The sequence below is a fragment of the Morone saxatilis genome, unplaced genomic scaffold (genome assembly GCF_004916995.1).
Source record: "Morone saxatilis isolate NCDOM2014 unplaced genomic scaffold, NCSU_SB_2.0 Contig10, whole genome shotgun sequence".
NCBI classification, from domain to species: domain Eukaryota; kingdom Metazoa; phylum Chordata; class Actinopteri; family Moronidae; genus Morone; species Morone saxatilis.
The window spans coordinates 11,289,957-11,315,957 of record NW_023339652.1 but is presented as its reverse complement, the minus strand read 5'-3'; the positions used below and the strand labels follow the sequence as shown (position 1 = coordinate 11,315,957).

At 43.5% G+C, this 26,001-nt stretch overlaps 1 protein-coding gene across 1 annotated transcript in view; it reads left to right on the top strand.

Annotated features, from left to right (window-relative positions):
• foxp2 (forkhead box P2) overlaps nucleotides 1-26,001 on the top strand; it is a gene marked incomplete in the record, with an annotated part of 99,674 nt that overhangs the window by 55,021 nt on the left and 18,652 nt on the right. The window contains 8 exon segments of the mRNA XM_035675935.1: nucleotides 1,687-1,776; nucleotides 11,168-11,305; nucleotides 12,933-13,028; nucleotides 13,352-13,376; nucleotides 15,084-15,239; nucleotides 16,510-16,798; nucleotides 18,526-18,630; nucleotides 24,820-24,907. Coding sequence (XP_035531828.1) covers nucleotides 1,687-1,776; nucleotides 11,168-11,305; nucleotides 12,933-13,028; nucleotides 13,352-13,376; nucleotides 15,084-15,239; nucleotides 16,510-16,798; nucleotides 18,526-18,630; nucleotides 24,820-24,907 — 987 coding nt within the window.

Sequence of the window (26,001 nt, the reverse complement as noted above, 5' to 3'; positions counted from 1 at the left end):
TAGGCTTCCTCTTCCAAGGAGACGGTAATCAATGCAGGTTTAGGACCAACCTCGCCAGTGTAAGTGTTCTTGGTTTTACTTTAGTCAGAGCCTGGCTCCTCCTGACCCCAACAACAAACCCACCTCTCCAAAGACAACCCCCCCCCCCCGCCCCCTCTCCAGCTCCTGTCTTCGTATAAACCTTGATCCAGGGGGGGTGGGCTGGCGTTCCCTGAGGTTAAAAACATTTGGCAACTTTTTTTTTTTTCTCCCCTCTCATTTTTTTTTTTATGCCCTCTCTCTCTCTGTCTTCTGCCTCCTTGTTTGCAGATCTCAAGTACTCGACGTTCAAAACATTGGTTCCCACCAGCTTGGCAGAGCTTTGCGCCATCATGCACGCTCCCTGTCAGAAGGGCAGCTGCGTTGTCGATGGATGATGGGCAAACCCAGGAAAATTAAAACGGAGCCACCCCTGATTCCTGAGGACAGTGTCGACTCTCCATTCTGAGTTTTTTTTCTTTTTTCTTGCTTTCTGCGCGTCCTACTCGTCCTCTTCTTTTTCTCAAAAAAGGAAACTACCTGTGAAGTTGTTGTTGTGTTTTGTGTTGTGTTGCTGTGATGCAGTACGTCGTTTTTTTTTTTTTTTTTTTTTTTCTTTTTTTTTTTTTCCCCCACTTGATGCTCATGGGCCTGAAGATAACAAGCATATGCGGCCGTTGTGAGCAGCAGCAGCAGTAGTAGCAGCTGTGCACAATGTTCTTTTCTGCCAGACTCTTTCATCCATCTGCTCTTGAAGAATTGGAGTGAAGCTGCTAGCCCAGCTGCCACCGTACCTGTGAAGCTGGAGCTCGCTCGTCACACACATTCAGTACACACAGCCAGGCGGGAGGGGATCTGTAATCCCATCAAACCCGAGAGGAAAAAATTACACCACATCCCAGCCCCTCTGATTCTTATCATCTCCATGTCTGGCAAACACATGAAAATGTTTTCAAGACAAATTTTACAACTAACAAATATGTTTTTTTTCTACCATGTGTAAACAGCCGTGAACTAATTTCATCAGGCAGGGAAAGGTCTCTCTTTCTCTATCCGTCTGACCATCTTTCTGTCTATTTATTACCTATCCTCAGCTCATAAGCATCCGGTAATGCATAGTGTAAAACCTGTGCTGCTAGTTAATTCACTCTAAATGTAATCTGATGTTGATTTTGTCAACTTTAATTACAGCTCCCAGGGACACTTCACATGGTGCTGCCTCTGCTTCAAATTGATATTATGAATATGCAAATGTGGCGGTAATTTGCCGAGAGAAGTGGGTATTTCAGTTGAGCACACACTAGACAGGTCAATTCTACTGACGCTCTCCCTTTTTATTTTTTATTTTTTCAGCCCACCACCCCCTCCACCCTCTTCTTCAGAGATGCTCTAGACAAACAGTATTTATCCTTGATCACAGCTCTGTGAATTGTTACTAAAAGGTATCTCCAACATAGTGTTAACTGCGTCAGAATGTGTTGCGCAAAACACCAGCTGATACAGGGTTTTCAGGCAGAGATGACGCTTTTTGTCCCTGAAAATTTGAATTATATCTGCTGTCAGCTGCAGGAAATCTAATAGTTTATTTTCACTGTCTCTTTTCCTCCCTCTCCTCTTTCTTTCTCTTTTTTTCACACTGCCTTTTGTCTTGTGTTCCTTTCTTCCCAGGCCCTACAAGCAGCGAGGCAATTACTCTTGCAGCAGCCAGGCAGTGGCCTGAAATCTCCAAAGAGCCAGGACAAGCAGCGTCCACTGCAGGTAAAGCAGCTCCCCGTCTAATCTCTTAAGTCCATCCATAATACATGCTCCTCCGAAAAGAAGATTTCCTCTGTTCCACAAGTGTGTTTGATTTGCCAACGCAATCCTCGGACCTGCCATTGGAATCCTAAAGCTGGACAAGCCAGTCTCCAGGAGGCTAAGCATCACATGGACACAAGAAAAAACAAAACAGAGACAGATCTAAAAGAGCAAAATTTCATCCAAAGGCCACCTGTCTACCTTCAAGACTGCATTTTACTTGTCAAAAACTATTTACTGGACAATAATTAACACTAAAAGTATATCCAGTAGTTGCACACAGTACTGTAGGTGATGCCTTTCTACACTAGATCCATAGTGTTGCTGACACAGGAAGATCCAGAGGTTAGTTATTATTTGAAAGACATGTCAGCCTAACTAGTGGGTTACACAGACAGCTAATTTTAACTGCCTGTCATTTCCACTCTTCAATGCTAATTTGCTTATTGATTCATAGAGCTGTCTATTTCTGTTGTCAGTGATTTGGAAAAGGTCACACATATGCGCGCACACACACAGGAACAGTTGCACACCGACACCAAACTCTCACACACATTGAACATTAACACATTGCCTGCAATCCTCTTTCTTCCTGGTGTTAAGATTTTTTTCTCACACTAGCGGGTCTTTTCATTCTGCTCATTTAAGTCAACATTCAGTTAGTTAGGTTTTTCCTGCCTCAAATTATGTAAGGCCCCTTGACATCTGCTCCATGTTTTTATTATTAGTATTTTTTTATTTAATTTATTTTTAGCCGTTTGAAATTGAAGTGTGGGAGTTTGTGCCCTCCACTCGGCTAATAAGTACTATCAAGGAGCAGTGGTTTACCTCATTAGGGGCTCTGTGCATTTCATTAATGTCAGGGAAATTGGCGTTAACCTCACCCGTTGATATTTTCACAGAGTCTAACAATGGCGACACCTTCAATTGGAGTCACACCCCTGTGTACCTAATTACGTACTGGCAAAGAGATAAGGTTGGCAAAGACTCAGTCATGCTTTTGCATTTAAATAATTCCACTCAACCTCATCAAGAGCGTTAATATTATCAGTATATTCACACACGGTGGCATCAGTTTATTTATTTGAGTGTATATTTTTTATTTAGCTGTGGGGTAAAAATTAATTGTTGATTAAACAAAAGCTCTCGGTAGCTTATTGTAGGGGTCTATTGCACTTCTCCTCTTTGGGGTTCTGTATGCCAAAGCGAATGGATTCAAACAAATGGGATCCTGATCTACAAATGCCTGCATAGTCACCAAGTACAATACATACACGGCAGGAGGAACAATATTGAATGAGAGCTGTGTGGGTGCATGATAACCGTCGGCCCACGTCCGAGCCCCTGCCTCTAATAACACCAGCAGATGGTAAATATTGAATATTTACATTTGCTTACTCCATCCTTGCCTCGCATTGGCGATATGAATCAATATGAATCGGAGGGTCTGCCGATCGGCCTGTCCTCAGCCACCAACTAATCCATCTGTTGATCCAGCTTTTATTAACACCCTCACCTCTTTGTTCCAAAAAGTCTCCATGCAGAGAGTCCTGGGAGATGCACTGCCGACTCTTCCAGTGATATACACTAGCACAAACAGTGCTCAGTGCATTCTGGTTCAAGATCATTTCTACAGTGGGAAGATGTTGCTGTGCGCCCTTCAATCCACTCATTTCAAATGACATTTTAGCAGTAATACTCCATTGTACAAATATCAGTATAAAGCAGTAGAAACTCTTACTTGATTAAAAAACCTTGTTTAGCTGTTCTTATTGTTCTATTTATTCCCTCTTATCTTGAGGGAGTTTAACCAATAAAGTTGCATTATTTACCTGGATTATGAGGCCACAATGGGTGCTATATTGCAGTGTTTTGTTAGTTTCATGGCTTGATAAGAGTCAGTGGCAATCAAGCTGCATGTTTTCCACTGGAGGAATCACGCGGATTGATCCCCTTGTATGATTAGCACAGTAGAAAGTGGGAAAAGGATTAATATTACCATGACATCCTGCTTATGGTAGAGATACTGATAAATCCTCTGCCAGTCTTTTTCCCTCTTGTTCTCCCATCTTTGGTATTTAAGAGCGGGAAATGATCCATAGATCATGGCATGTAAATTATTTAGTACACAAGCATCTAAGTGCCTCAGCTTGCAGTTTTAATTACGCGTATTAGCAGCTAAAGGCTCTCGCCTGACTAATTCTATCCGCTCGCTCATCGTTGCTTCTCAGTAGTTGATGATGCGGAGGCAGGCAGCTTTGGCATTCACATGCACGCACGCACACAAGTTTAAAAAAAAAAAAAAAACAGTCCCACAAACACACATACAAACACACACAAGCTGCTTCTCCACATTTGCGTAATGTGACAGGTCTATTATTACACAGTAAGCCCACGGGAGCACTCAATAAACACCTATTTCTCCCTGTAAATCCCCCTGCCTCCGCCATGCTGCTTACACGGCTCTCCCAAGGCACACAACACCCTCTCGTGTCTGCTCCATTCTCCTCTGCTCCTCTCTCCCCTCGCTCTCTTCTTCTCTGTGGCAATACCACCCCCCCACCTCTGAAAGGCATTTATACACTGACATTTGGAATACAAATAAAGAAACGCGGACAAGGAGAGGCGGAGAGGATTACAGTGGCCTATGAATCTGACAGTTGTTTCGCTCGTACACACACGCGTACATAATGCATCTACACACAGCCTGCACTCACACGCTAACACAAGCACAATGACAGTTACTTAAAGTTTTCAAATTTCCAGAAGTGACTTTGTAGAAGTCATGTTTGTTAGTGGCTTTATTGATCATTATTGATAAGGAACAGTGCAGAGTTGGACTTAAAGCAGCTTAACACATGGTTGTTCTCCATATTTGGAGGAAAGGCTCAAGTCTCAGCAGAAATCCCACAAAATCAACTGTAACCGGTGGCACCCAAACACATCCGACTATCTTACCACATCTGCTCTTAACATGTCACCCTGAGGCTGCCATTGTGACACATCCACCACCTCTATATGTCAGGTGGGCACATATAAAACAGCCAGAATGAGCCCCAACTCTTTCTCGTGAGTGTGCCAGATGGGGGCTCGACAGTGTAAAGGTAGCGCCTGACTCCTCCTCCCAGCAGTTAACGTCGAGTTCGTAACCATTGAACACCGGAGAGCTCACCCCAAGCAAGTGTTGCGACTGCTGCTCTGCCCCTTTCACACTATCAAGCTGTGAATACCTTTTTTACAAGACTAATAACCTCAGTCCCCATCTGTGCTATGCTGCACTCTAAGTATGAATGAAAATATTTAAGGTTTTATGGTTGGCATATGGATCAGGAGAGATGTTGGTCTAGCCCTGTTTTCTGTAAATTCTACAGCTTTCTTCCCAGCCCAGCCAGATTGCTTTTGGGCACTGGGCCATCTTAGGAAGTGTCACACTTTTTAAAGGTCAGGTCCACACTTTCACCACTGAGCCAATATCACCTCGATAGCAGCATTCATCTGCTTATTGGCTTTCATCTGGAACACACACACAGATGCAGGGAAAAGGGCTGCGACGCTAGGCTTGAGTATAGGTTAGCTGACTCCAGCGTGCGTGGCTAAAGGATGGTATTTCACATTTACATTTATGAATATATCTTTCCACTGCATCCCCTCTGGTTGGATCTGAAAATAGAGAAAAATTATCACTACGAAGGGAAAAAAGAGAGGGGGAAAATATTATGTTATTCATGAGGAAAACTTCTGTTGACTCTGAGAGAGAAAGAGAGAAAAAAAAACGTCAGCACATTTTAAGTCAAACACCCTTGGTTACTGCTTTTGTAACCAGAAAACAAGATTTTTTTTTTCACTCCCCATCTCCCACACCCCACCTCTCTTTTTTCCCTGCATTTACAACACCTACAGGACAAGATTGCTAAATTGCGAGGACAGAGCAGGTTCATCATTGTGATGCAAAAGAAGTTGAAATGCAACCCCAAGGCGAGGTAGCTGAGTTTGGTGGGGGATCAAGAGAAAGTGAGAGGGAGGGAAGGGTAGCACAAAAAAAAGTAGCTCAGACCTTTGATGTAGCAGCAACAAATTTACCTTGTGACAGAAGATACATGGGTGCAATAAACGAGTTATACCAGCCCTTACACATGCAATCAGATGATTCTGGCCAGGGTGTTAATTGGATCCTAACCGGCAGATCTGATACGCCTGGGCCCCGGTGGTGAGGGGGAAAGCCTTTCCAAGTGATGAACTATAATTCACTGAGCTGCTTGAAGCACTTGTAATTTACTGTGTGTCACTGATGAAGAGGCTGATCCAGTGGAGGCCATATTACCTGCAACATCAGAGGGAAGTGTCTACCCCCCTCTCGCTCTCACTTGTGCTCTCTCTCTCACTTTATTTCTATTTCAGCACTCTCCTCCCTCTGCACTTTCTTTTTTTAATTCTCTCCCTCTCCTCTATCTGTCACTTCCATTAACTCTTGAAATATGTGCACCTGCAGGGAGGCATCAGTCGGGGGCGAATTGTGCCAGTTTAACGATAAAGGTGCGACAATTTGTACCGATAATGACACAAACAATGTGCACAAGCGATGTGACGCTGCTACAGTGGTGTACACTACATTCAAGAGGCTTAATCAATGACTATCTGCATGTAGAGATAAATCAATATGGAAATTGTGCTAAGCCCGTCCCAATCTCCTCAGGCTTTTTATTAGAGGCTTTTACATGATGGGTCTTTATGTTATGATAAATTGCACTTCCCATGCACTGCTGCCAAACTGCTATGGAAATTGATTTAGGAAAACATTCAGTAATCCACTTAGCTTCAGTCCTGACAATCTAGAGTATTGATCTCCCTAAGCTGAAAACACGACATGCGTTAGAGTGAACGTGGCTCACATGCATGCACCTCTTGCGGACCAACATACTTGAACTTCAGAGCGAGACACTCACCAGGCCGGCCTCACTGTAGCCTTGGTGGTCCTTTAGTGAAGAGTCCCAGCTATCAATAATCGCGTGGCCATATTTGGCAGTAATTGGCTAGTAAATGAGCAGTGTCAGCTGAAAGGGAGTTGAGAGGTCAGAAGTCCACAAGCTATGAGGCAGGGGAGGTCTGAGTTTGGGCCCGTCAACCCCCTGGGATGCTCAATAGATTGAGATGAAATGGGGGACGGGAGGTGGCGGTGGAGGGGTTTCTCTCTTTTTTTTCTCGATTTTTTTCTGTGTGTAAAACGAAGCTTGTGGCTTAATTAGCAGTGACTTTCCCTGCCAAGGATCCACAGTAATTACTTACTAGGACCCTTCCATTTCTCATTGTATTTATCTTAGCAGTGTGTGTAGCTGCATCTCAATCCCTGTCCAGCACTGCAGGAACAAACTCTCGTTGATAACTGCACCGTGTTCGTTGCCCCAACAATGTTTATGGCCGACATCTAATCACTAGTTTCCCTCCTGCTTATTACTGCTAAGTGAATTGTATGGAAGGAAATCGAATAAAAGGAATTCCTCTCAGCTGGACTTTAATTGTTTAAGTTTGAACTCTGATACAGCACTTATCTCCTGCTTTAGGTAATTTGAGTTCACTCATAAAAACTCACGGCTGTAAAGATAAAGCGCCACACAGTGGAGTGGACGTAATCGCTGGAAGTGCATTTGTCCATCGGTCCACATAGTTAGAGGCAGACAGCTGTGTTATCCAGCCAGTGAGCAGCATACAGTGGAGACGCAGTGTTCTGCATTTAATGCTAGAATGCCCAGTTAAGTCAAACATAACAAGAGACTTGGGTGCCAGCTTTGCCTGGAAGAGATACCTGAGCTCTCTGTGGAAGAGCTTGACCTTTTGCGAGGCATTGGAGAGGCTGGTTACAGGCTGCGGGTGTGACAAGAGTGGTGTAATGATCTGCTTGTTCTGGTGAGGGCCCCACCAGTGTTTTCACATCAGGAGCCAATTTAAAGGTCCTTTGTTTTGCTCTCCAACTTTGAGGGCATGCCACATGGCTTCAAAGTTCATGTCAATACAGCTCATCATTCTCTTTAAGACAAGGGACATAAACAAATAGGGGTTCAAATGGTGAACACAGTTAATCACAAGCATGTTTTTCACAAATGGCTGCAAAGCAGGGGTTATATTCAAATAACTTGATCAAAAGTAATTCGCAAATTACTGTCTTCCATCCAAAATTGCACTATTAAAAACAGGAGAAGCCCCTTTTTTGATATTTAGGTCTCCAGTGGCCACATCAGCTATAGCTAATTTCAAACGATTTAAAAAAATCCCATTAAAAATTGTTGTGCACCAGTGTTGGAAATATATCCTTTTGGATTACATAGGAACAGAGGCCCAGCCCAATTGGATATCAGGGCTCCTCTCCTATGAAAGAGAGTCTATTCACGGTGTGTGGATGTTTACGCCACTGCCATCGTTGAGTAAATGCTCATTAATTTTATCCCTTCGTGGCAAAATCATTTCTAGGAGAGGCAATTCAGCCTCCTGTTCCTTTCAATTCACCGCTCCCGTCAATCAAGCCCTCGTGCGGTATCCTGCAAAATGGAGGTGTTATATTCCTGCAATTATCATGTCATATACTTGAAAATGTAAATGAACGTGTGTGTAAAATTAAATTTATGGGTTGTCAGTGAAGAATAAGAACCAGGAGAGCAATTACTTATCTGCTTTCATCTTGGAGCCTCTGATACGTCAAGCAGAAAAGCATGCAGTTAAATGCTGGAATTAGCATTGTGCTGCACTTCACAATGGACCTGGGCCAGTGCCTTTTCTCCTTTCTCTTTCTTCTTCCTGCCTTTTCTCCCCTTGTCTTCCCCTCTTTTTGTTTGGAACAGTGGTGAAATGAAGATGATTATCACCCATTACGTCTCTAAAAAGCTAATATAAGTGTAAGAGTAACTTCCCAATTTCATAACCTGTTTGTTTGCTATTTTTCTGCTGTTCTTTGTTACAGTCAGTATGTGACTGTGAATGCCTGTATTTCATCACTTACAAGCATTTGAAGAACAATGCAGACTTTATATTTAATTCCACTTTACATATGCATGCGCATACATTTGTGTTAAATCCTACATGTTTAAGCCTGCATCCCTTTTGTGAACCAAAACATCTTTTAGCCAGCATCCAATTAATAGTCTTAATGAGTGCATCACTCATGTTGTTTCTCAGCTGCACTCGTCCCATTGTCATGGCATCCAACACAAAACCAGGAGTGACTGCGGGGGTAATTACTTACCTAGCAAATGTACCTTTAAGGGTTAATAACATTGAAGGTGTAAGCACAGCATTTGCATAATTACACACGGACTGTTTAATTTGCAACTTTTGACGGCTTTTGTTCAGCACCTCGCTTATTGTGAATGCATTTTCTTTTTGCACTCTTGCATAGAGGAGTCCAGAGAAGAAAAGAGATGTACCACAACATCCTCCTCCTCCACCTCTCCCACCTTAGATGGAGTCCCTTCTCTCTAAGACCCTAATGAACAATGGAGGCAGGATTTGTTTGAATATGAATATGAATGTGCAGCGGGGCCGGCTGGAAGTTGACCTTCAGCTGTGATTTTCAGTTCATCAGGATTAGTCAAGGCAGGCGATCAGGAGCCACTAATGCATAATGACTTCTAAAATGAAAAATGTGTAGTGACCATGCAAATGTCTCGGCTAATCAAAGAGGGGGGAAAACCTGGGGTGGGGGGTGGGCGTCGAGGAGAGGAGAGCTAAACAAGGACGTGTCAAGGCCTGACAGAGAGAGAGGGAGAGGGAGAGAAAGAAGGAGCGAGGGAGGAGAGACATGCATGGAAAGTAATCAAGGCAGCTTGATTAGCTGGCGATGAGGACAGGGATGTCTTATTGGCCCCTTGACACGCCATATAGGCTAGCTACTGTCATGGCAGCTCTATGCCAGACACTGTCGCAATTAGCGTCCGTGAAGGTTTTACTACATGTTGATATTTTAATTGTGTTTATAGTATTGTAAAGCTTGTCAGTCAACAATCTTTGTTGACAAGATACAACATTCGGCCCGAATACATGTTAAAACTCATTGTGCTAGAAATATCAAACTATTTTGTGTCTTAGCTTGACTACATTCCATTTTAAAGGGCAGAACAGGAAGGAAGAGGTGATTTGAGTCATTTCAGTCAGTCAGTTGAAGTGTGTCAAGGTGAATCAACTGGGGCAATGTGTGGTTGCATTGTGTTGGATACTAAATCATTCACTCATGTTGATTTTATTTTCCGTAACACTACTGAAAGGTAAACAGAATTGAACAGTTATTATCTTCTCTCTCCAAAAGTTGTTAAATTTTTAAGCAGCCACGAGAAGCCGAAACTCCGTGATATGACTGTTAGCCCACACTCCCCAGTTGGAATGTGTGCATACTATCAAAGACCGAAGGGAAACATATCCTTTTTTCCATTGATGTGCTGCCTCAGTAGTCGCTTGTGCTTCCGTCTTCAGAAGAATTTGCCGGAAATACAGGATATGTATCTTTGTTTTGTTTTGGTGAACTGACAGCTCGTGTTTTAATGATTACCACCAAAAAGTGACATAAATCTTTCAAAATGGCACGTCAGCAGAGAGCAATAAACACTTGTGCTTTTGGCTGCTTGTGTGAAGATGTGAAACTTGAAAAACTTGTTCACTGGAGAAGAAATTTAGTAAAAAAAAAAAAAAAACTACACGAACTACATGAACAGAAGCATTCATGTTTTGTTTCCATCACACTTCCCACACGTCCCTCCCTTCCAGCATAAAAAATGGCTTTGGATGAACCCCCAACCTCCCAGCTGCCACCTATTACATCTTTCTGATCTTTCCGTGTCCACTTCATCAGTGTAGTTTGAATCAACTTTATAGAGTTGTACATTTCACTGTGTTTCACAATAGCAGCACTGATAGGCATGCTAAAGTGGGGGAGTTCAAGGGTCCTGCTAATTAAGGTCTATGTCTATTTAAATCTCGCACTTTTCCCAGCGGGGTGGAGGCAGAGCAAAATAAGATGAGCAACACAAAGGCACAGCACCCATCTGTCCTTCAGCATCTCCTCTAGGCTGCCAAGCGTCGCGGCCATGGGAGGCCTGCTCTCCCTACCTCTCAGTCACCAATTACCACACTCCCAGTAGATCCATGCCAGTAGGCCTGACGCACGTCTCTAATGATCTATTTTTCCAACTTTCTCCTTTTTTAACTCGTCCCTCCATCCATTTTACTCGTGTGCTTTCATTGTTTACCCTTCTCTCTTCTCCTTTCTTCTCTCTCACCCTCTCTATCTCTCCTTTCACACCCAATCCTGTCCATCGCCCACACCCTTATGCCCGTTTCTTACTTTCCACCCTCTCTCATCCTCCCTGTCCAGGTTCCAGTGTCAGTGGCCATGATGAGTCCCCAGGTGATAACGCCACAACAGATGCAGCAGATCCTCCAGCAGCAGGTCCTTTCCCCCCAGCAGCTCCAGGCCCTGCTCCAACAGCAGCAGGCTGTAATGCTGCAGCAGGTACGCACACACTCACGCTTAAATACACGCACCCTTAGACAAATATTTAGGCACAAACACTGCGCCGCATGCAGACACACGCACACCTAGATGCAAGTGGGCTGGTGTGTTTCAGATGCACACAAACTCATTGTGATCTAGATACACAGACACCACGGACACATGATTACCCACTTCTGCACACATATATACCTACACCCCCATTTGGCATGACTTTCTGGTTTGTGCAAACATACACGAAACACACACTTATACCCCGACACAACCCTGAGTCACTCCCGTGCTCCAGTGTATCGCAGCCACCAGCCGCTCATGCCAACTCACCGCAGTCCTGTGTCCTTGACACGCTTACCAAGAGGAATCTGAAATTGACGTACTTGTTTGTGTCACCTCTAATTAATCGTCTCCAGTGTGTCGCTGGTTCAATTCCCTGACAAGCATCCATCAGGGACTGAGAGAGTAGGGCACAGTTGGGTTGAGCAGCAGAAGTTGAATGATAAGCGGTGGATGATGTAATATTTGGAATCAGCTTGAGAAAGCACACACTTGGCACAGTCTGGTGTCAGAGTTGAAATGCATTTCTCATTCATAGATTTGATTAAGGGAAAGAGAATGGTTTAATTAAAAATGTCATTCTGATTATTATTCTTCATTAAGAGCCCTCAGACTCTAGATTTGGTTTCAGCACAATGCCGTGCCTTTACATTGCCCTTTTCACAGCAACTAAAGTCACTTTTTTGTTTACGTATTTTTTCTACACTTCAATAAGGATAACGTTTTAACAGAGCGAAGCACCTTAAATGGAATTTGCTATACAGAACATTAAGTATCCATAATGCTAAATTGACAGGAATCACAAGGTCAAAACTTCTCCTCAGTCAGCAAAGAGTGAACTTCTGTTATTGATTAAGTGAGTACAAAACTTTTTTGCAATTGCTACAAGGGCTCCCATTCCTTTATGATATTAGTATCTGTGAAATGGTGTGGATATTTCTATGGTAGTTAGCAGAGAAGTGGACCGTGCGCTCCATTGGCGTACTTCATGGACTTCTCTTCCAGGCCAAAAAGCCATCTGAAGATAACATGAAATAAAACTAAAATCATTGTCTAAATATCTGTCACGGTATGTATGTTAAAGGAATCAGTTCAATGTAGCGGACCTGTTCCAGAGAGGGTTTATTCTGTTTATTTCAGCCACTCCAAAGGAAGCCAGTGCACTGTGGCTGCCAAATGTGTAGTTAATATGATGAATTGTTGCCCCCTACAGAACTGTGGGACTATTAAAAGTCCATATGGAGAGGACTGTGAAAGACAGCTAGGATACAAATGCCAAAAGCAGTAGAACATTTTATTTATAATGTGCAACAGTTTCTCCATAACCAACATGTGAAGTACAGCTGGAGCAAGCAGGCGAGATTAAGACAGAATGTTTAGTTTATAAGAGATCTACGTACTTTGAGGTTTTTTGAAAGTAAATCCATTAGTTGCACATCTTTGAGCATCCCTGCTTCATAGCCTATGAATAATACAACATTATTTAAGTATCTATATAAGACGATGTAAATGTGTACTTATATAAAGTATTAATTTAAGAGTATTAATTTATCATCTTATTCTGTGTTTACAGCAACACCTGCAGGAGTTTTATAAGAAACAACAGGAGCAGCTTCATCTGCAGCTTCTCCAGCAACAACACCCTGGCAAGCAGGTTAAAGAGGTACGGGCACCACATACACACACTCACACACTCACACTTCAGATGAGATTAGTGAAGTTAAAGTAAGTCTATAAATCCATTCTCATTTTGTCAACCAAGAGCATACATTTCCCTTTGTCTGTTCACTTCAGATGAAGGATTTATTGATTTGTAATGGAAAAAATCAGCTGGTTAATTTGTTATTAGCGATTTCCAACTTTACTTCAGTTCCAGCTACCTTCACGCAGTATGGTAACCTGGGCACTGACTCCAATAATAAATTCTTTCAAGTGACGTACACACACTACGCATACACACACACTCACACATTCTCACTGATTTATAGAAAGAGAGACCAGAGACAAAGGGTCCTGGGTCCAACTCGTTAATGAACTGTTTCCGTAGGTGTACAAACACACACAAACACACGAAACAGAGCTAAAGTTACGGCGCACGACGCTCATAAATCACAGTGACGGGCAGCCGGTCGACAGGCATGGCTCCGTCTCGTTCTCTTTAACTATCAGAGAGGAGGAGATGAACATGACAGCCTTAGCCACATTTGCGTAGCCGTGTTTGAGTGTCACACGGCACTGAACCCTGAGAGGCAGTCCAGGGCCACATCCAGGCAATACTGTACGTGTGGAGGCAGTTAAATTGATCAGAAAAAAGGTATCACATAAACACACACACACACACTCGTCTTTCTTTTTTCTCTCTCTATCTGTGTTGCGCCTCTCAGTGTCTCCTCAAGCAGCCCATTATGCTGCCCCTACAGGAAGCCGCCACTGACCTCCCGGCGGCTTTGTTTCTGTTTGGATTTGCGAATAGAGTTTTTCAGGGGCCCGCGCCATCAAATATGGAATAGAAATTGCTCCCTTATTTCTCTTGAGGCGGGGGGGGGGAGGCAAACCATCACTCCATTATGCAGCCTGTTTTCCAGTGAGCGCATCACAAGTTTTACCCCCTCCTGTCCCTCCACGTCCATGCTTTTCCAGGTCCAGCATGATACAAACACACAGAAACACATGAGCGTGACATGCTGTATGCACATACATATGTATATGAACAGGAGAGGAGAGCAAAAACTTTCAAAACTAATAAAAATGCTGCCCCTCTTCTGAAAATACTGACTAGAAAGATTGAATATATATATTCCCTCAAATCTAATAGTGTGCACAGCCAATTATTACCTGAGTTGTGTGTTTCATAATTAATTTAATATAGGCATTTATGACATTCCAGCTCAGATTCAAAGCTTTTGTCTCTCCCTAAAATTCACTGCCTCTCAGACTTGTTTTGCCGCCGTGACTGAATTTGATGTTTTTCATTTTGTTGTTGTTTTTGTTGTTGTTTTGCACAGGGCTTACGCAATCGGCTGTCTGGCCTGGCGATAAACAACTCTGTGAGGCAGCAAGGAGAGCAGAGAGTAGGGATGGGGGGGGGGTGAAGTGTGCATGTGTTTGTGCGTTTGTCTGTGTGTGTGTGTGTGTGTGTTTGCACTTGTGTGTATGCATTCACACGCACGTGATGCTGTAAATCTCTCATTCTGCCAGCTCCCTCTGGCCACATAAGCTGTAACAGACCATCAGTGAAGGCGAGACAATTAACTATCAGGGGTGGTGGAGGGGGGTGGGTTGCGGGATGGGGGATTATAACCAGAGGATTAGTAGATCCATACACAATCACAGCATACCACTGACAGGCTTGGAGTGGTATATCAGAAATGCTTTGGTGTCTGTGTAATGTGCGTTCACTAGACGTGACACACTGCAAAGGGGAGAAGGCATCAGCGCTGTGGTACGCCAAAACGGAGGGAAGACAGTGGCCAGACAGAAAGAGGAGAGGTGCGACAGAGAACGAAAGAGAGGCAGAGGAGGGTCTAGTAAGGTCACGGCAGAGCGAGTGAGTGCAGACTCTCCACACACACTTTACACACCACAAGCACAAACCGTCCGTCTTCTTTGCCTCTTCCTCTCTCCTCAGTTGTTAATTCGTCTGTAATTTTCTCTCCCCTCCTCATCCTCTCCGTCTCTCTGCTCTTCTTCTCCTCCTCGTCTCCTCTATGCAACAGCAGAGCAGCAGCAAGCGCAGCAGCATGGCGCCCGCGCTCGTCTTCCCAGCAGCAGCTCCAGCAGCAGCAGCACCTGCTCAACATGCAGCGGCAGGGCCTGCTCTCGCTGCCCGGGCCCGCGCCCGGCCAAGCCGCCCTGCCTGGACAAACCCTGCCCCAGCAAGGTAAGAGGAGGAGAAGGGTGGAGAAGGAGGTGAAGAGAGGAGAGGCAGTGGGAGGAAGAGGGAGAAGGGGGAAATGTGTTAATCCTGAGCATGTGACTTGCAGCAGTGGTGGTCACATGCTTCTTGTGTTTTGTCTGCAGGTGTAAGTGTCTTCTTATGTTACTGTCATTGTCCCTTCCCACTGTCAGATTTCCATCATACATCTCCAACCTTGTCTGTCCCACTCCTCTTCTGTCTTTCCATCCTGCCTGTCTTTGTTTTTCTCATTAGTATGCACCTGTGTCCCCCTGCGTTATCTCTAAGTATGTCTGTCTGTCTGCCTTCCCCTCATTGGTATGCTCTTCTGCCATCCACTTTGTCCCTAACTCTCCACATGATCATTTTGTTTAGTCTTCCATTCTTTCTTTCTCTGTCTTCTTGTCTGACTGTGGCTTTCTTTTGTCTACCTCTGTTTCTCTCTCAGCTCTGCTCTGCCTATGTTTGTGTTTGTTGTTTTTCCATCTCTGTTTCTATTCCCCTGCTCCCCAACCTCCCCTCCTTCCTTCCTCGGTTGTTGTTGTTGTTGTTTACTGCCTTCACTGAGAGCCAGGGAGAGGAGAAAGAGAAGAAATAAAAGGACAGAGAGGGGAAAGCAGGCTCCATTTTCTCCTCCTGAGCCAAGTAAACACCTATGTTTGTTGTTTACCACCAAAATGGCGGAAACAGAAAACAACACGCAAGGAGATGTTAGAGGGAAATCAAAGTGAATTTTGCCTAATTAGTTGCCCAGCTTAAAAACAAGCAGTGGACAAAGCTTAGGTGGAACACAAACACATTCACTGTAATCAATGTTTTATAGTTCTTCCTCATTGAAATCCCACAGATCTTTGAGACTGAGGACTACACAAGTGATCTTTTAAAAGGTTCAAATCAGTATCTAACTGGGTAGAGGAGAAGAACACACTTGTTTTTATTGATCGGCACAGTATGAGTTCAAACTCAGGTCTGCAGTGAAGCAGCACAGGATGATAGTCACTCACTGAGGAGAAAGCCTTGAGTCGTGCAGTTTTATACAACTTTTCTGGCTGTTGGATAAAGTTTGCAGAGTGTAAGCTTGAGCTCACTACTATGGTTTGCATTTAGTTAAGCAGCCATATTGATACAGTATACTGTACTAAGTTTAACTGTCCCTTCTTCATCTTACTTTCCCTCATCTCCTCCCTCCTCAACCCACTTTTGCTCTCCCTTCCCCTACTCTCCTCCCCGTCTTTTCTTTTTTTGCTTTCTCCAGCAGGCCTCAGTCCCGCAGAGCTCCAGCAGTTGTGGAAGGACGTGACCGGAGGCGGCGGCCACGGTATGGAAGACAACGGCATCAAACACAGCAACAGTGGCACTGGCAGTGGCGGGGGTGGCGGTGGCGGCTTAGACCTCTCCACCAACAACTCTTCTTCAACTACCTCCTCCTCCAATCCCGCCAAAGCATCACCGCCCATCTCTCACCATTCCATCGCCAACGGACAGTCCCCCGTCCTGAACCACAGAAGAGAGAGGGAAAGGGAACGGGAAAGGGAGCGAGAGAGGTAAAAATAATTGAAATGTCACCCACCCACCTTTTTGATACACCAAGGAAATAAAGGCAGAGAATATGAAAAGTTTGCAGCAGCATGTCACACAAGCTTTTTTGTGCCATGATTCAGTGTAGGAACAAATCATAACTCCCATACAGAGTATTTGTCCTCGTTTAAAATAACAGCATTGTTACAACAGGGAAACATGATGTTTTGTTTATTTGTTCAATAGTTTATTAGTGTCTTGGTAATATTCAAAAAATAAGAAGCCTTGTTCTCCCAGGGGACCACGTGCGCCATTGAACGCACTTAGCTTGCACACAGATATCAAAAGCAGGGAGAGGAAGCCATGCAGGCAGGCGTACTTGCAACAAGCCTCTCTGGCAGGCAAGACAAGGTAACCTCCTTGTACATTAAGTATTTAGTGTTTTCTCTCTTTTTTTTCCTCTTTTGAAAATTACCTTCCTTGCTTGCTTGTCATGTAAACAGAATATGTGATGCCTTGAGTGGCGTTTCCAGGATGTTTATCCTTGTGATGGCGTCTTTTATAAATGCACCCAGCACCAAAACACTGACTGTTCACATATCTGCCTATCTGGCCCATGCATTATTCAAAGGCTTTTCTTGGGCGATATTATAATAAGGACTTAGGGTAGCGGCGTGTGTGTGTGTGTCTGTGTGGATGCTGGGTAGAGACTCACACTGGAGGTGGAAGTGCTGTGTAATTGGTTTAAAGTAGATGCTATCTCTCCAGTACCACTAAAAGGAGGCTTGAAAAAGATACCTTCAGAAGGAAGACAGAGAGAGAGAAAGAAAGACTTAGGGAGGAATGAGAAGAGAAGGAAGAAAAAAATACTTTTTTTATCTGCCTGTGTCCCAAGGGGTGTGTGGTGTCTCATAATGATCGAACAAGGAGTATTGTCAGGAGCACTGCTTACTAACATGCCACAGATCGATGTGGGGAAAGCCCCCTCTGTAAAACACAGTGTGAGCTCATACACACACACACACACATATTCATGGACCACACATATAGGCATGCATGCACATAGTCATCGACCACACATGCACAGGCATGAGCTATAAGCAGACAAACACACACATACACTGTACGCAGCACACTTGCATTTTCTCACGCAGGCAAACGCACACACACCAGTGCCAAGCCTAAAGGTTAAACTGTCATCTTTAATAGGATGTGCTGTCTAGGCAGGGTCGTAACTTATTTGGGTGCCATTTGAAAAACGCCAGAGCACCCCTGCTCCCCTTGTCCTCAAAGAACATAAGTTACACAGAGTATTAATCTCCTGATGAAAATTATATGGCTGTCTGGATTTTTAATGTTTACTTGAAAGCGTCCACCCCTCCTCCCCCATAATAGCTTTACAAGAAGGGATGGTGGCTGTGGTGGAGACAAAGCTACGGCTCACTCTAGATTTCCATTGGGGGATGTTAGCTGGAGTTAAGTTAATGAAGTTGCATAGTATTTAGATGAGAGGAGAGGAGGTGAATATGTAGATATGGTAGCACACTGAATTAGTTTGAATCAGCCTCTGTCAAGATATTTGTATGTTTCTCTTGTACTCTGTCTATCGTATCTGTTCTTTGTTAGTGAAGAATACTACTGAACCAGTCTGTTTTGACCCCTCTTTGCCAATTGTAACCTGACATGCACAGACCTCCTCAAACTTGATGCTACCAACCCCATCTGACCTCCTCCCCTTTCTTCTCTCTTTCAGTTCACTACATGAAGAAAGTGGAGGGACCCACCCCCTGTACGGCCACGGTGTGTGTAAGTGGCCCGGCTGTGAAAACATCTGCGAGGACTTCGGACAGTTTTTGAAGTAAGAGCACGCCCTGTGACATAAATGTTGTGCTGGAGATGATGTCTCCTCACCTCTCCCTGTTAACAGCATGTGGAATTGTGCACGTCTGTATGAGAAGCTAATATCTATTTTATTGTGAAACACACAAAAGTTACCCCTCTACACCACAGCACCTCCTCCTTTCTGTGGGTACAGAGGGGCCTAACAAAGGAAACATCACCGCCTTTCAAAGAGCACATTTTGACCTTCCAGACAGCCAGTTGACAGGGTTGAGCTCTAGCAGCGCAGGATTCAAACCAACTCTGATCCATAACAAATCTCCTTCCCGGTGTGGAAGGGCCTGATAGGTTTGTGAAAAAGCGTCAAAAGCTAATGGCAACTCGCACGGCCGCACACTTACCTCCACAACAAAGGCCCCCATTCACTGTTGTCATGGTGCAGGCGCCAGAGCGAATGAACTCTTCATGCTCCATCAACAATTTAGTTAATTAGCTCATTTGTAATTGGCCGGCTTTGTTGCCTGGATGTTAGTGGGGGGACATCAAAGGAAGAAGGTGTTTGCAGCACTGCCGATTACAGGTTATCACATTGCCACTCACTGAGTCTCTCTCTCTCTCTGTCTCTCTCTCTCTCTCTCTCTCTCACTATCACTCTTTTCCTGGCTCCCTGCTCTCACACAGAGAAGAAAAGAAAGGGAAAGCTTTAATTTGAATATTCTAATTAGATTTGTAATTAACTGTGAAATAACGATCTGGTGAGTGTTTTTCACGGGCTGTAAATGTCCATGTGAATTCGCATAAACTCTTGAAATCAGGACATTGTTCCGGCGTATTTTCCAAATTATGCATTTCTCTACAGTAGTGACGGTAATAAGTTGCAGAAAGCAAAAAAAAAAAAACTGATAGAAGAAACTAGTCCACCCATTGGGAGCTGCTGTAGGATTTAGGTCAGGCTTTTACTAATTCTACAGCAGCTTATGAATTAAAACTAAAAGGTATATCTGTGAAATGAAATGACTCTAATAAACATAGTGTTTACATTGTGTCTTTGAAAGACACTGCCAGACATGGCATTAAGATGAATTTTCACACACATTCAACACATACAATACACTCAAAGGAACCATAATTGAGAGCGATGGATTTAAATGAATCAGAGGTGAATATATATGACAACTACAGCCTGGCAAGTGTGTTTGCTTATCCCCTGTGGAATATGTGCCACATACACATCAATGTCATTATCCATTTGTCTGCAGAGGACATACTGTAGCACATTCGTAGGCATCACCTTGTATAATTTTACAAGCCATGCTTATGAAAAGCCAGTTTGCTGCGTGCAATGCGTTGTCCAGGCCGGACTACATGTGCACTAGTCCAGGTAGAAGAGTTTGCCTTGCAGCTTGGGAACAAATGTGTGTGTGAGAAGGCAAGCATGTATCGGATTAGCAGGTTTTTCTGATATCTTGTCCTATCACCTCAGTACACTTACTTAAAGAAGACATCAGCCTATCCCTCTGCACTGTACGCTCTGTTCGCATGCAAACAAAACCTAAGTCTGTGTGCTCTAAGGATACTGTGTCTAGGTAGCTTAGCTGGTTATTTAGGTGAGGGGCAGAGATGCACTGCATAAAGCCATGTGCCTGCGAATCCGGTAAGCTGGCAAGCCAATGCAAAAGGATGTGTGGTTGTAAAGACAAACTGAGAGTGCGAGAAAGACAGACAGGGAGAAAACAGTTAGCTTTTAAACTTGAAAGCGAGAACACAGGTTGGCAGATGGTTTTGTAAGAACACTTGCCAGAACATTGGCTGCTACAAAACAGAACAGTGTCTTGGTTCAGCCCCCCCCCCCCCCCNNGCCCCCCCCCCCCTCCTTTTACACATCCCTGCAAGTCAGAGGCTGGCTCCATACTGTAACCCAGCCAGCACATGAAAACAGCACCAACAAAGAAGGCAGACTCGTCATCAGAACAAAGATGGCTGCTCGGTGGCGTGCCTTGGAGCAGTGATTGTCGGTGTCAGAGGGAGTCCTTTTATGTTTCCGGAGATGCCAGTCGGCTGCACACACCCACGACGCGCACATGCACACACACACAGGCACAGTTTAAACGGGGTTACATAAAGCGGGTGTCAGATTTAGATGACAGTTTAGATGTTGGTAGTTGGGTGTGGGTTACGTGTGTGGGGAGGAGAGGAGAAGGCGGGGGGGCCCAAGTCAAGCTGGCGTCTCGCAGCTCCCTGTAGGAGCTCAGCTCAGCGGCGGTGACACGTTTAGTCATCTATTGTTTTGTTGCATGAAGAAACTTGTCAAGATCAGCATTTAATAGCTCTTCAGTGTGCTTTTAAGTGTTCTCACCTGGAAAAGGTAGCCGCGAGGTGGCTGGCACCCTGAATTAGCTCTCTGAAGTTCAAAATGAAATAATATTGCTGGGAATGTTTCTTGAGTGGTGGGTGTTGGGGTTTGTGTGTGTGTGTGTGTATTTGTGTTAGTTACACGAGAAAGAGAGAGGGAGAAACATTAATGCTAATAGTGCATGTGCTGGAGCTATTTTTGTGGTAAACCAAAAAAATAGAAAATGCAATTAATGCTTGAACATTTAGCACTTATATATACATATAAGTACATACATATATCATTTGTTTTTCTGTGTAAGGCCATATTTATCTGTATCAAACCTCCTTCTTACTTACTGCAGTTTTAATATAAACCACTACACTAACTGATGTAAATCGCTCCTGATTTCACGCTTCTCTCAGCTTTAAAAAAAAAAAACTTGATTATCATATCCAGTTTGATACGTACATATCTTGTCACCCCTGCTTTGGCCTTTCACCCTCATACATCAATGTCGTCCCACCTCAATAAGATACAGCTTTTCTACACATAAACATACTTGCTCTCACACACACGCACACACACGTGCACACTCACACACATACTTAACTCCTTCCACTCTCTGTCATCACTCTACTCCCCTTATTACTGGCAGGAAGGCAGGCTCCATGTTAAAATGGCAAGCTCAGCCGCTAACCTGAACGCTGGTGTCTGTAACCCACTGCTAATTAAACCCACAAGGCAGCAGCCAAGTGTCTTCTTCTCTGCGTAACGCACACACACACACCACAACACACATATTACACCACACTGTTGAGAAGGTCAGGTTCAGGGCCCCATGGCCCTGGGGGCCTCAGTGAGCTCCCCATCTCAAACCCCCATGGTCTTGTGCTGTTGGGGGTGGATGGGAGGTTTTTTTGGTTGTTGTGTTTATATACATATATACGTCTATGCTTGCGTATATGTGCTTGTTTATGCGTGTTAGTGGGTGCACAGTGTGTGTGTGTGTGTGTAGTTACATATGGCTGTGTGTATACTTTTTCGTGTGTACATTAGTTTGGTGTGTGTTTGTGTGCCACGTGTAGACAGTTACGGGGCCTAACTTGCTGTTCTCTGCTGGGCCTTTGTAGCCCCTGATAATACACACAGACAATTAGTAGAAGTATATCATCCTGATATTCTAGCTTGAATAGATTTATTATTGGGCCCTTAGTGGACGTTGATGGCCTATACATATTCATATACACAGCTGTGGGGGAAAACCTTTGAGGTGTTTTGTTCCCTTCTCTTTAAGAGAAGAGAGAAACTGCAGCGTCCAATAAAAAAATATGTCTTTATCTGGGGGCTGAAAAACAACGGCTCTCCCTCCCCCTCACCCTCTATTTATCAGTCTCTTTAGTCGCTGTTATTTGCTCTGATTTCTCTACCTTTGCTACATCTCTCAATCTCAATCTTTTCTTCCCTGTTCTCTCAAGGCCTTCATCACATGAGCAATTCCCTCTTCAAGGCAGAAATCAATGTTCCTCTAAAACGAGGCATGAACAGTAAACAAACAGTAGCCAGCCAGGCCTGACAGTGAGACGTGTATCCTCCACCTCTAGGTTGAAAAGATTACACCTGGATTTTACAGTTAGGATGAGTCTCTCTGACTTTATATTTTATTTTTACATGATCACCAACAAATTATTTAGATTTGTTTATGATTAGAGGCAACCAAAAGGCAGCAAAGATCAGAGCTACAGTGTAATAACAATTTTCTTATGAGCATAGAAGAATATATATATTATATAATTTCCCTCTGGGATTATTAAAGTATTTCTGAATCTGAATTCTGAATGCTCGGAGGAGATTGAAAGTTTTTTAGTACATTAGAAAGGACAGTTTATGCTCAAAGAAGAGAGAAACACAAAGTACTTCTTTGCCCACATTTCACTAAATAAGGTGTCTTTCATTATTGTTTTCTGTCTGTCTAGCTGTGCCCCCCCCCCCTCCTTTTTTGCCTTTGTGTGGCATTATTAATGCACAGTAGGACATGCTGCCATTTGAATATTTCATAAATGCATGTCGTAATCTTCCTGTAATCACCTCGCTAACTGGCCAGCAGTGGAAGAGGTGTGTGTGTTGTGGTGTGTGTGTGTGTGTGTAGGAAAATAACTGGCTGGAGGGCTGTCGAAAGGCCTTTGCACAATCACACACACATTGACAAAATAACATAAAAACAAGCTGCTTGTCATTGTGAGGCAAACTTAATAAAGATTTTCCTCCTCTCCTCTCCTCTCTTTTTTTTTTTTTTGTAATGAGGTATCTTCAGGGACAGCGAGCAGGCGGCTCTGCTTTTGAAGCAGCTGTAATTCATGACACACGCCATACATCAAGTGCATAAGATAGCATTATGGGCAGTGAAATGAAAAGGGTATTTGCAACATTAGTTCCCTCATCCTGCAAGGGACGTGATTAAATGATTAATGTAATGCCCCCTTTTTGCATGCGCATTCTGAAACAGCAATTAGGCACAGGGCTGGAGAAATCCACTAGTTTGTCCCTCCCCTCTCCGCCGCTATCCCTCATCCATCCCACTCTCATTCCTGATTTATAATGAAACATTTCTGAACATTAGACCTGAAATGGTTACAAAAAGTATAAGCAGGGATGAGATGGAATGATTTCAAATGTGTGCAGTTTAATTGAAAGGTACAGAGCTATTGTGATTACAAATGTTCTATTCAGCTTTTGATTGGCAGGCCAAGAGAAGCCGGCTCAATGAGTTCTTGTTTTGCACATTGCAGATAAACAAGAAGTGAGGGGTTTGGGGAAGAGAATAGAGGAATATGTGGTGGGAGTGTGCATTTCTGCGTGTTTGTGTATCAGTGTGTGTGCTTTTTGTGTGCCAATCAGTGTTTGTGCGAGTTCATGATAATGCAAGCGAGTGTGTGTGTTCTTAGATAAAGTGAAAGCCACAGTGAGAGAGAGATTTTGTACTCCCTCTAATGCACTGGAGGCAGCGCTGTAAATGATCATTGAAGGGTCTGCAAGCTAACCTATAATTACTGGAGATAAAGTGGCAGCTCTGGCATTTCATAAGCATGCCTCCTCAAAGCTTGCTTTGTGAGTTTGTCACCAATGATCATTTAGATAGAGGCTCATTACCCAGCATCACAACACTTTAGAAACCCCTTTTCGCCCCATATTTGTGTGTATGTGTGTCTCTGCATATGTGTGCTTTACCAGGAATAAAGGTCTGTCTTAATGGTGAGGCTCTTTTGTGTCCTACAGACGAAATCCAATCAAGACAAAAACCCTCATTGACTGTTATGGCTGTCTGGCTGCCTTTTTCTTCTAATGAGGCGAACACACCAGATACATTTAATATGTCTGCCGCTAGATAATGCACCTTCAGTCGAAGAGCTGCTTTTGTGTGTCAAATGTTGCTGGTGTTAAATTGTGTGTATTGTTTTCGGTAAACGAAGGAGACAAAGCCGTTCTGCTGGGCTAGCATCTTTTATTCTCTGTAGAAAGCAGCGCTCAGGGTGGCACTGAAGTTAGCCATCTAAACTGACGTAGGCCTATTGTCATGTTAAACATGGCACCACACACCGTCATGTTACTTCTAATTACCTCATTTCAGAGTGGAACAATGGTTCCTAACAGGATCCTATAGATAATTGTCCCAGTATAGAAATATTATCATTAAAACAAACCAGTGGTGAAGTTGATACTGTAATTATCATCCTCCATAATTTTGATCATGGTGAAAATGAATAAAATGTCCTGCCTGCTTCTAGCTTTGACACATTTTATAGGTTTTTAAAGTTGGTATGTAACAATCTCTCTCTCTCTGTCTTTCTGTCCGTCTGTCCCTCCCTCTACCTCCAGGCACCTAAACAGTGAACATGCCCTCGATGATCGGAGCACAGCCCAGTGTAGAGTCCAAATGCAAGTCGTACAGCAGCTAGAAATACAAGTAAGTTTTCTTTCACGTAATAAAGAGCAAAAACACACGTATATGTATTGTTACATTTTTACCATTGTCACACTTTATTATAGTGAACTCGTTTCTCATTTAACTCGCTAATCATCTAGTCAAAACTTTATTTTGTGAAAGTTGTGCGAGCGAGAGAAAGGCCATACTGTGGTCCGCTTAATACTTCCAGACAAGCAGGACCTGCTGAATTCAACAAAGCCACTAAACAAAGGAATCCTCAGGCCTTACAACGAAAGCCATTATGGCTGTTTTAATTGAATTAAGCGTGTGCTTTATTTTCTCTGCTTTCTTTTTTTTTTTTTTTCTCTCTTTTTCTTTCCAATTAATAGCAAGCGCATCTCTCCCGGTCTGCTGTGTTAATTAACTGCACTTTGCACCTGAAGAAAGCTCAAAAGGAGGGAACTATTTTCAGTAGGTGGAGCGTGACCTTATTAAGAAGTCATGCTGGCTAGATAATGAGAGCGCTGATTGAGCGACATTATTACTCAGCACTGCCGACAACCGCTCCTCTTCCTTTAGAAACAAATAGATATGTATGTTCAAACAAAGTGCCATCTGGAAATATTCAGTCTGACAGTTGAAACAAGGCCTTCAATCTTTGCATAGCAGCATATTTTGGGTTCTTCTCTCTATTATTAAAATGGATCAGTATGTTAGGAATAAGATGGCAAAAGTGTAAGGTGTACATTATAAAAAGAAGCAAGTAGAACATGTGTTCTCTCCCTCCCTTGCCTTCTCTCTACTAGAGTCTTAAGGCCTGTGTTGAAGCCAAGCATTTCCTCCTTTACACTGTTATTTCCTGGTCTGATTAACAGTTTGTATTTTATTGTTAAGCATCTGGTGGTGTCTTAAAAGTAAATACATTCCATTGACATGTACAGAAAAAACTGAATAAAGCAATTCTTTTCTATTTGATTATATTTCATGTTCTGTGTTGTTTTTTATTGAAACACAAAGCTATTGAAGCTTTACAGTGTGACCAATTACAGTGGTGCACTTGTGTTGTCTGTCCTGTCTCTTCTCTTTTCTTTCATTCCTTACTCCCACCATTCCACTCTTCCTCTTTTTTTTTT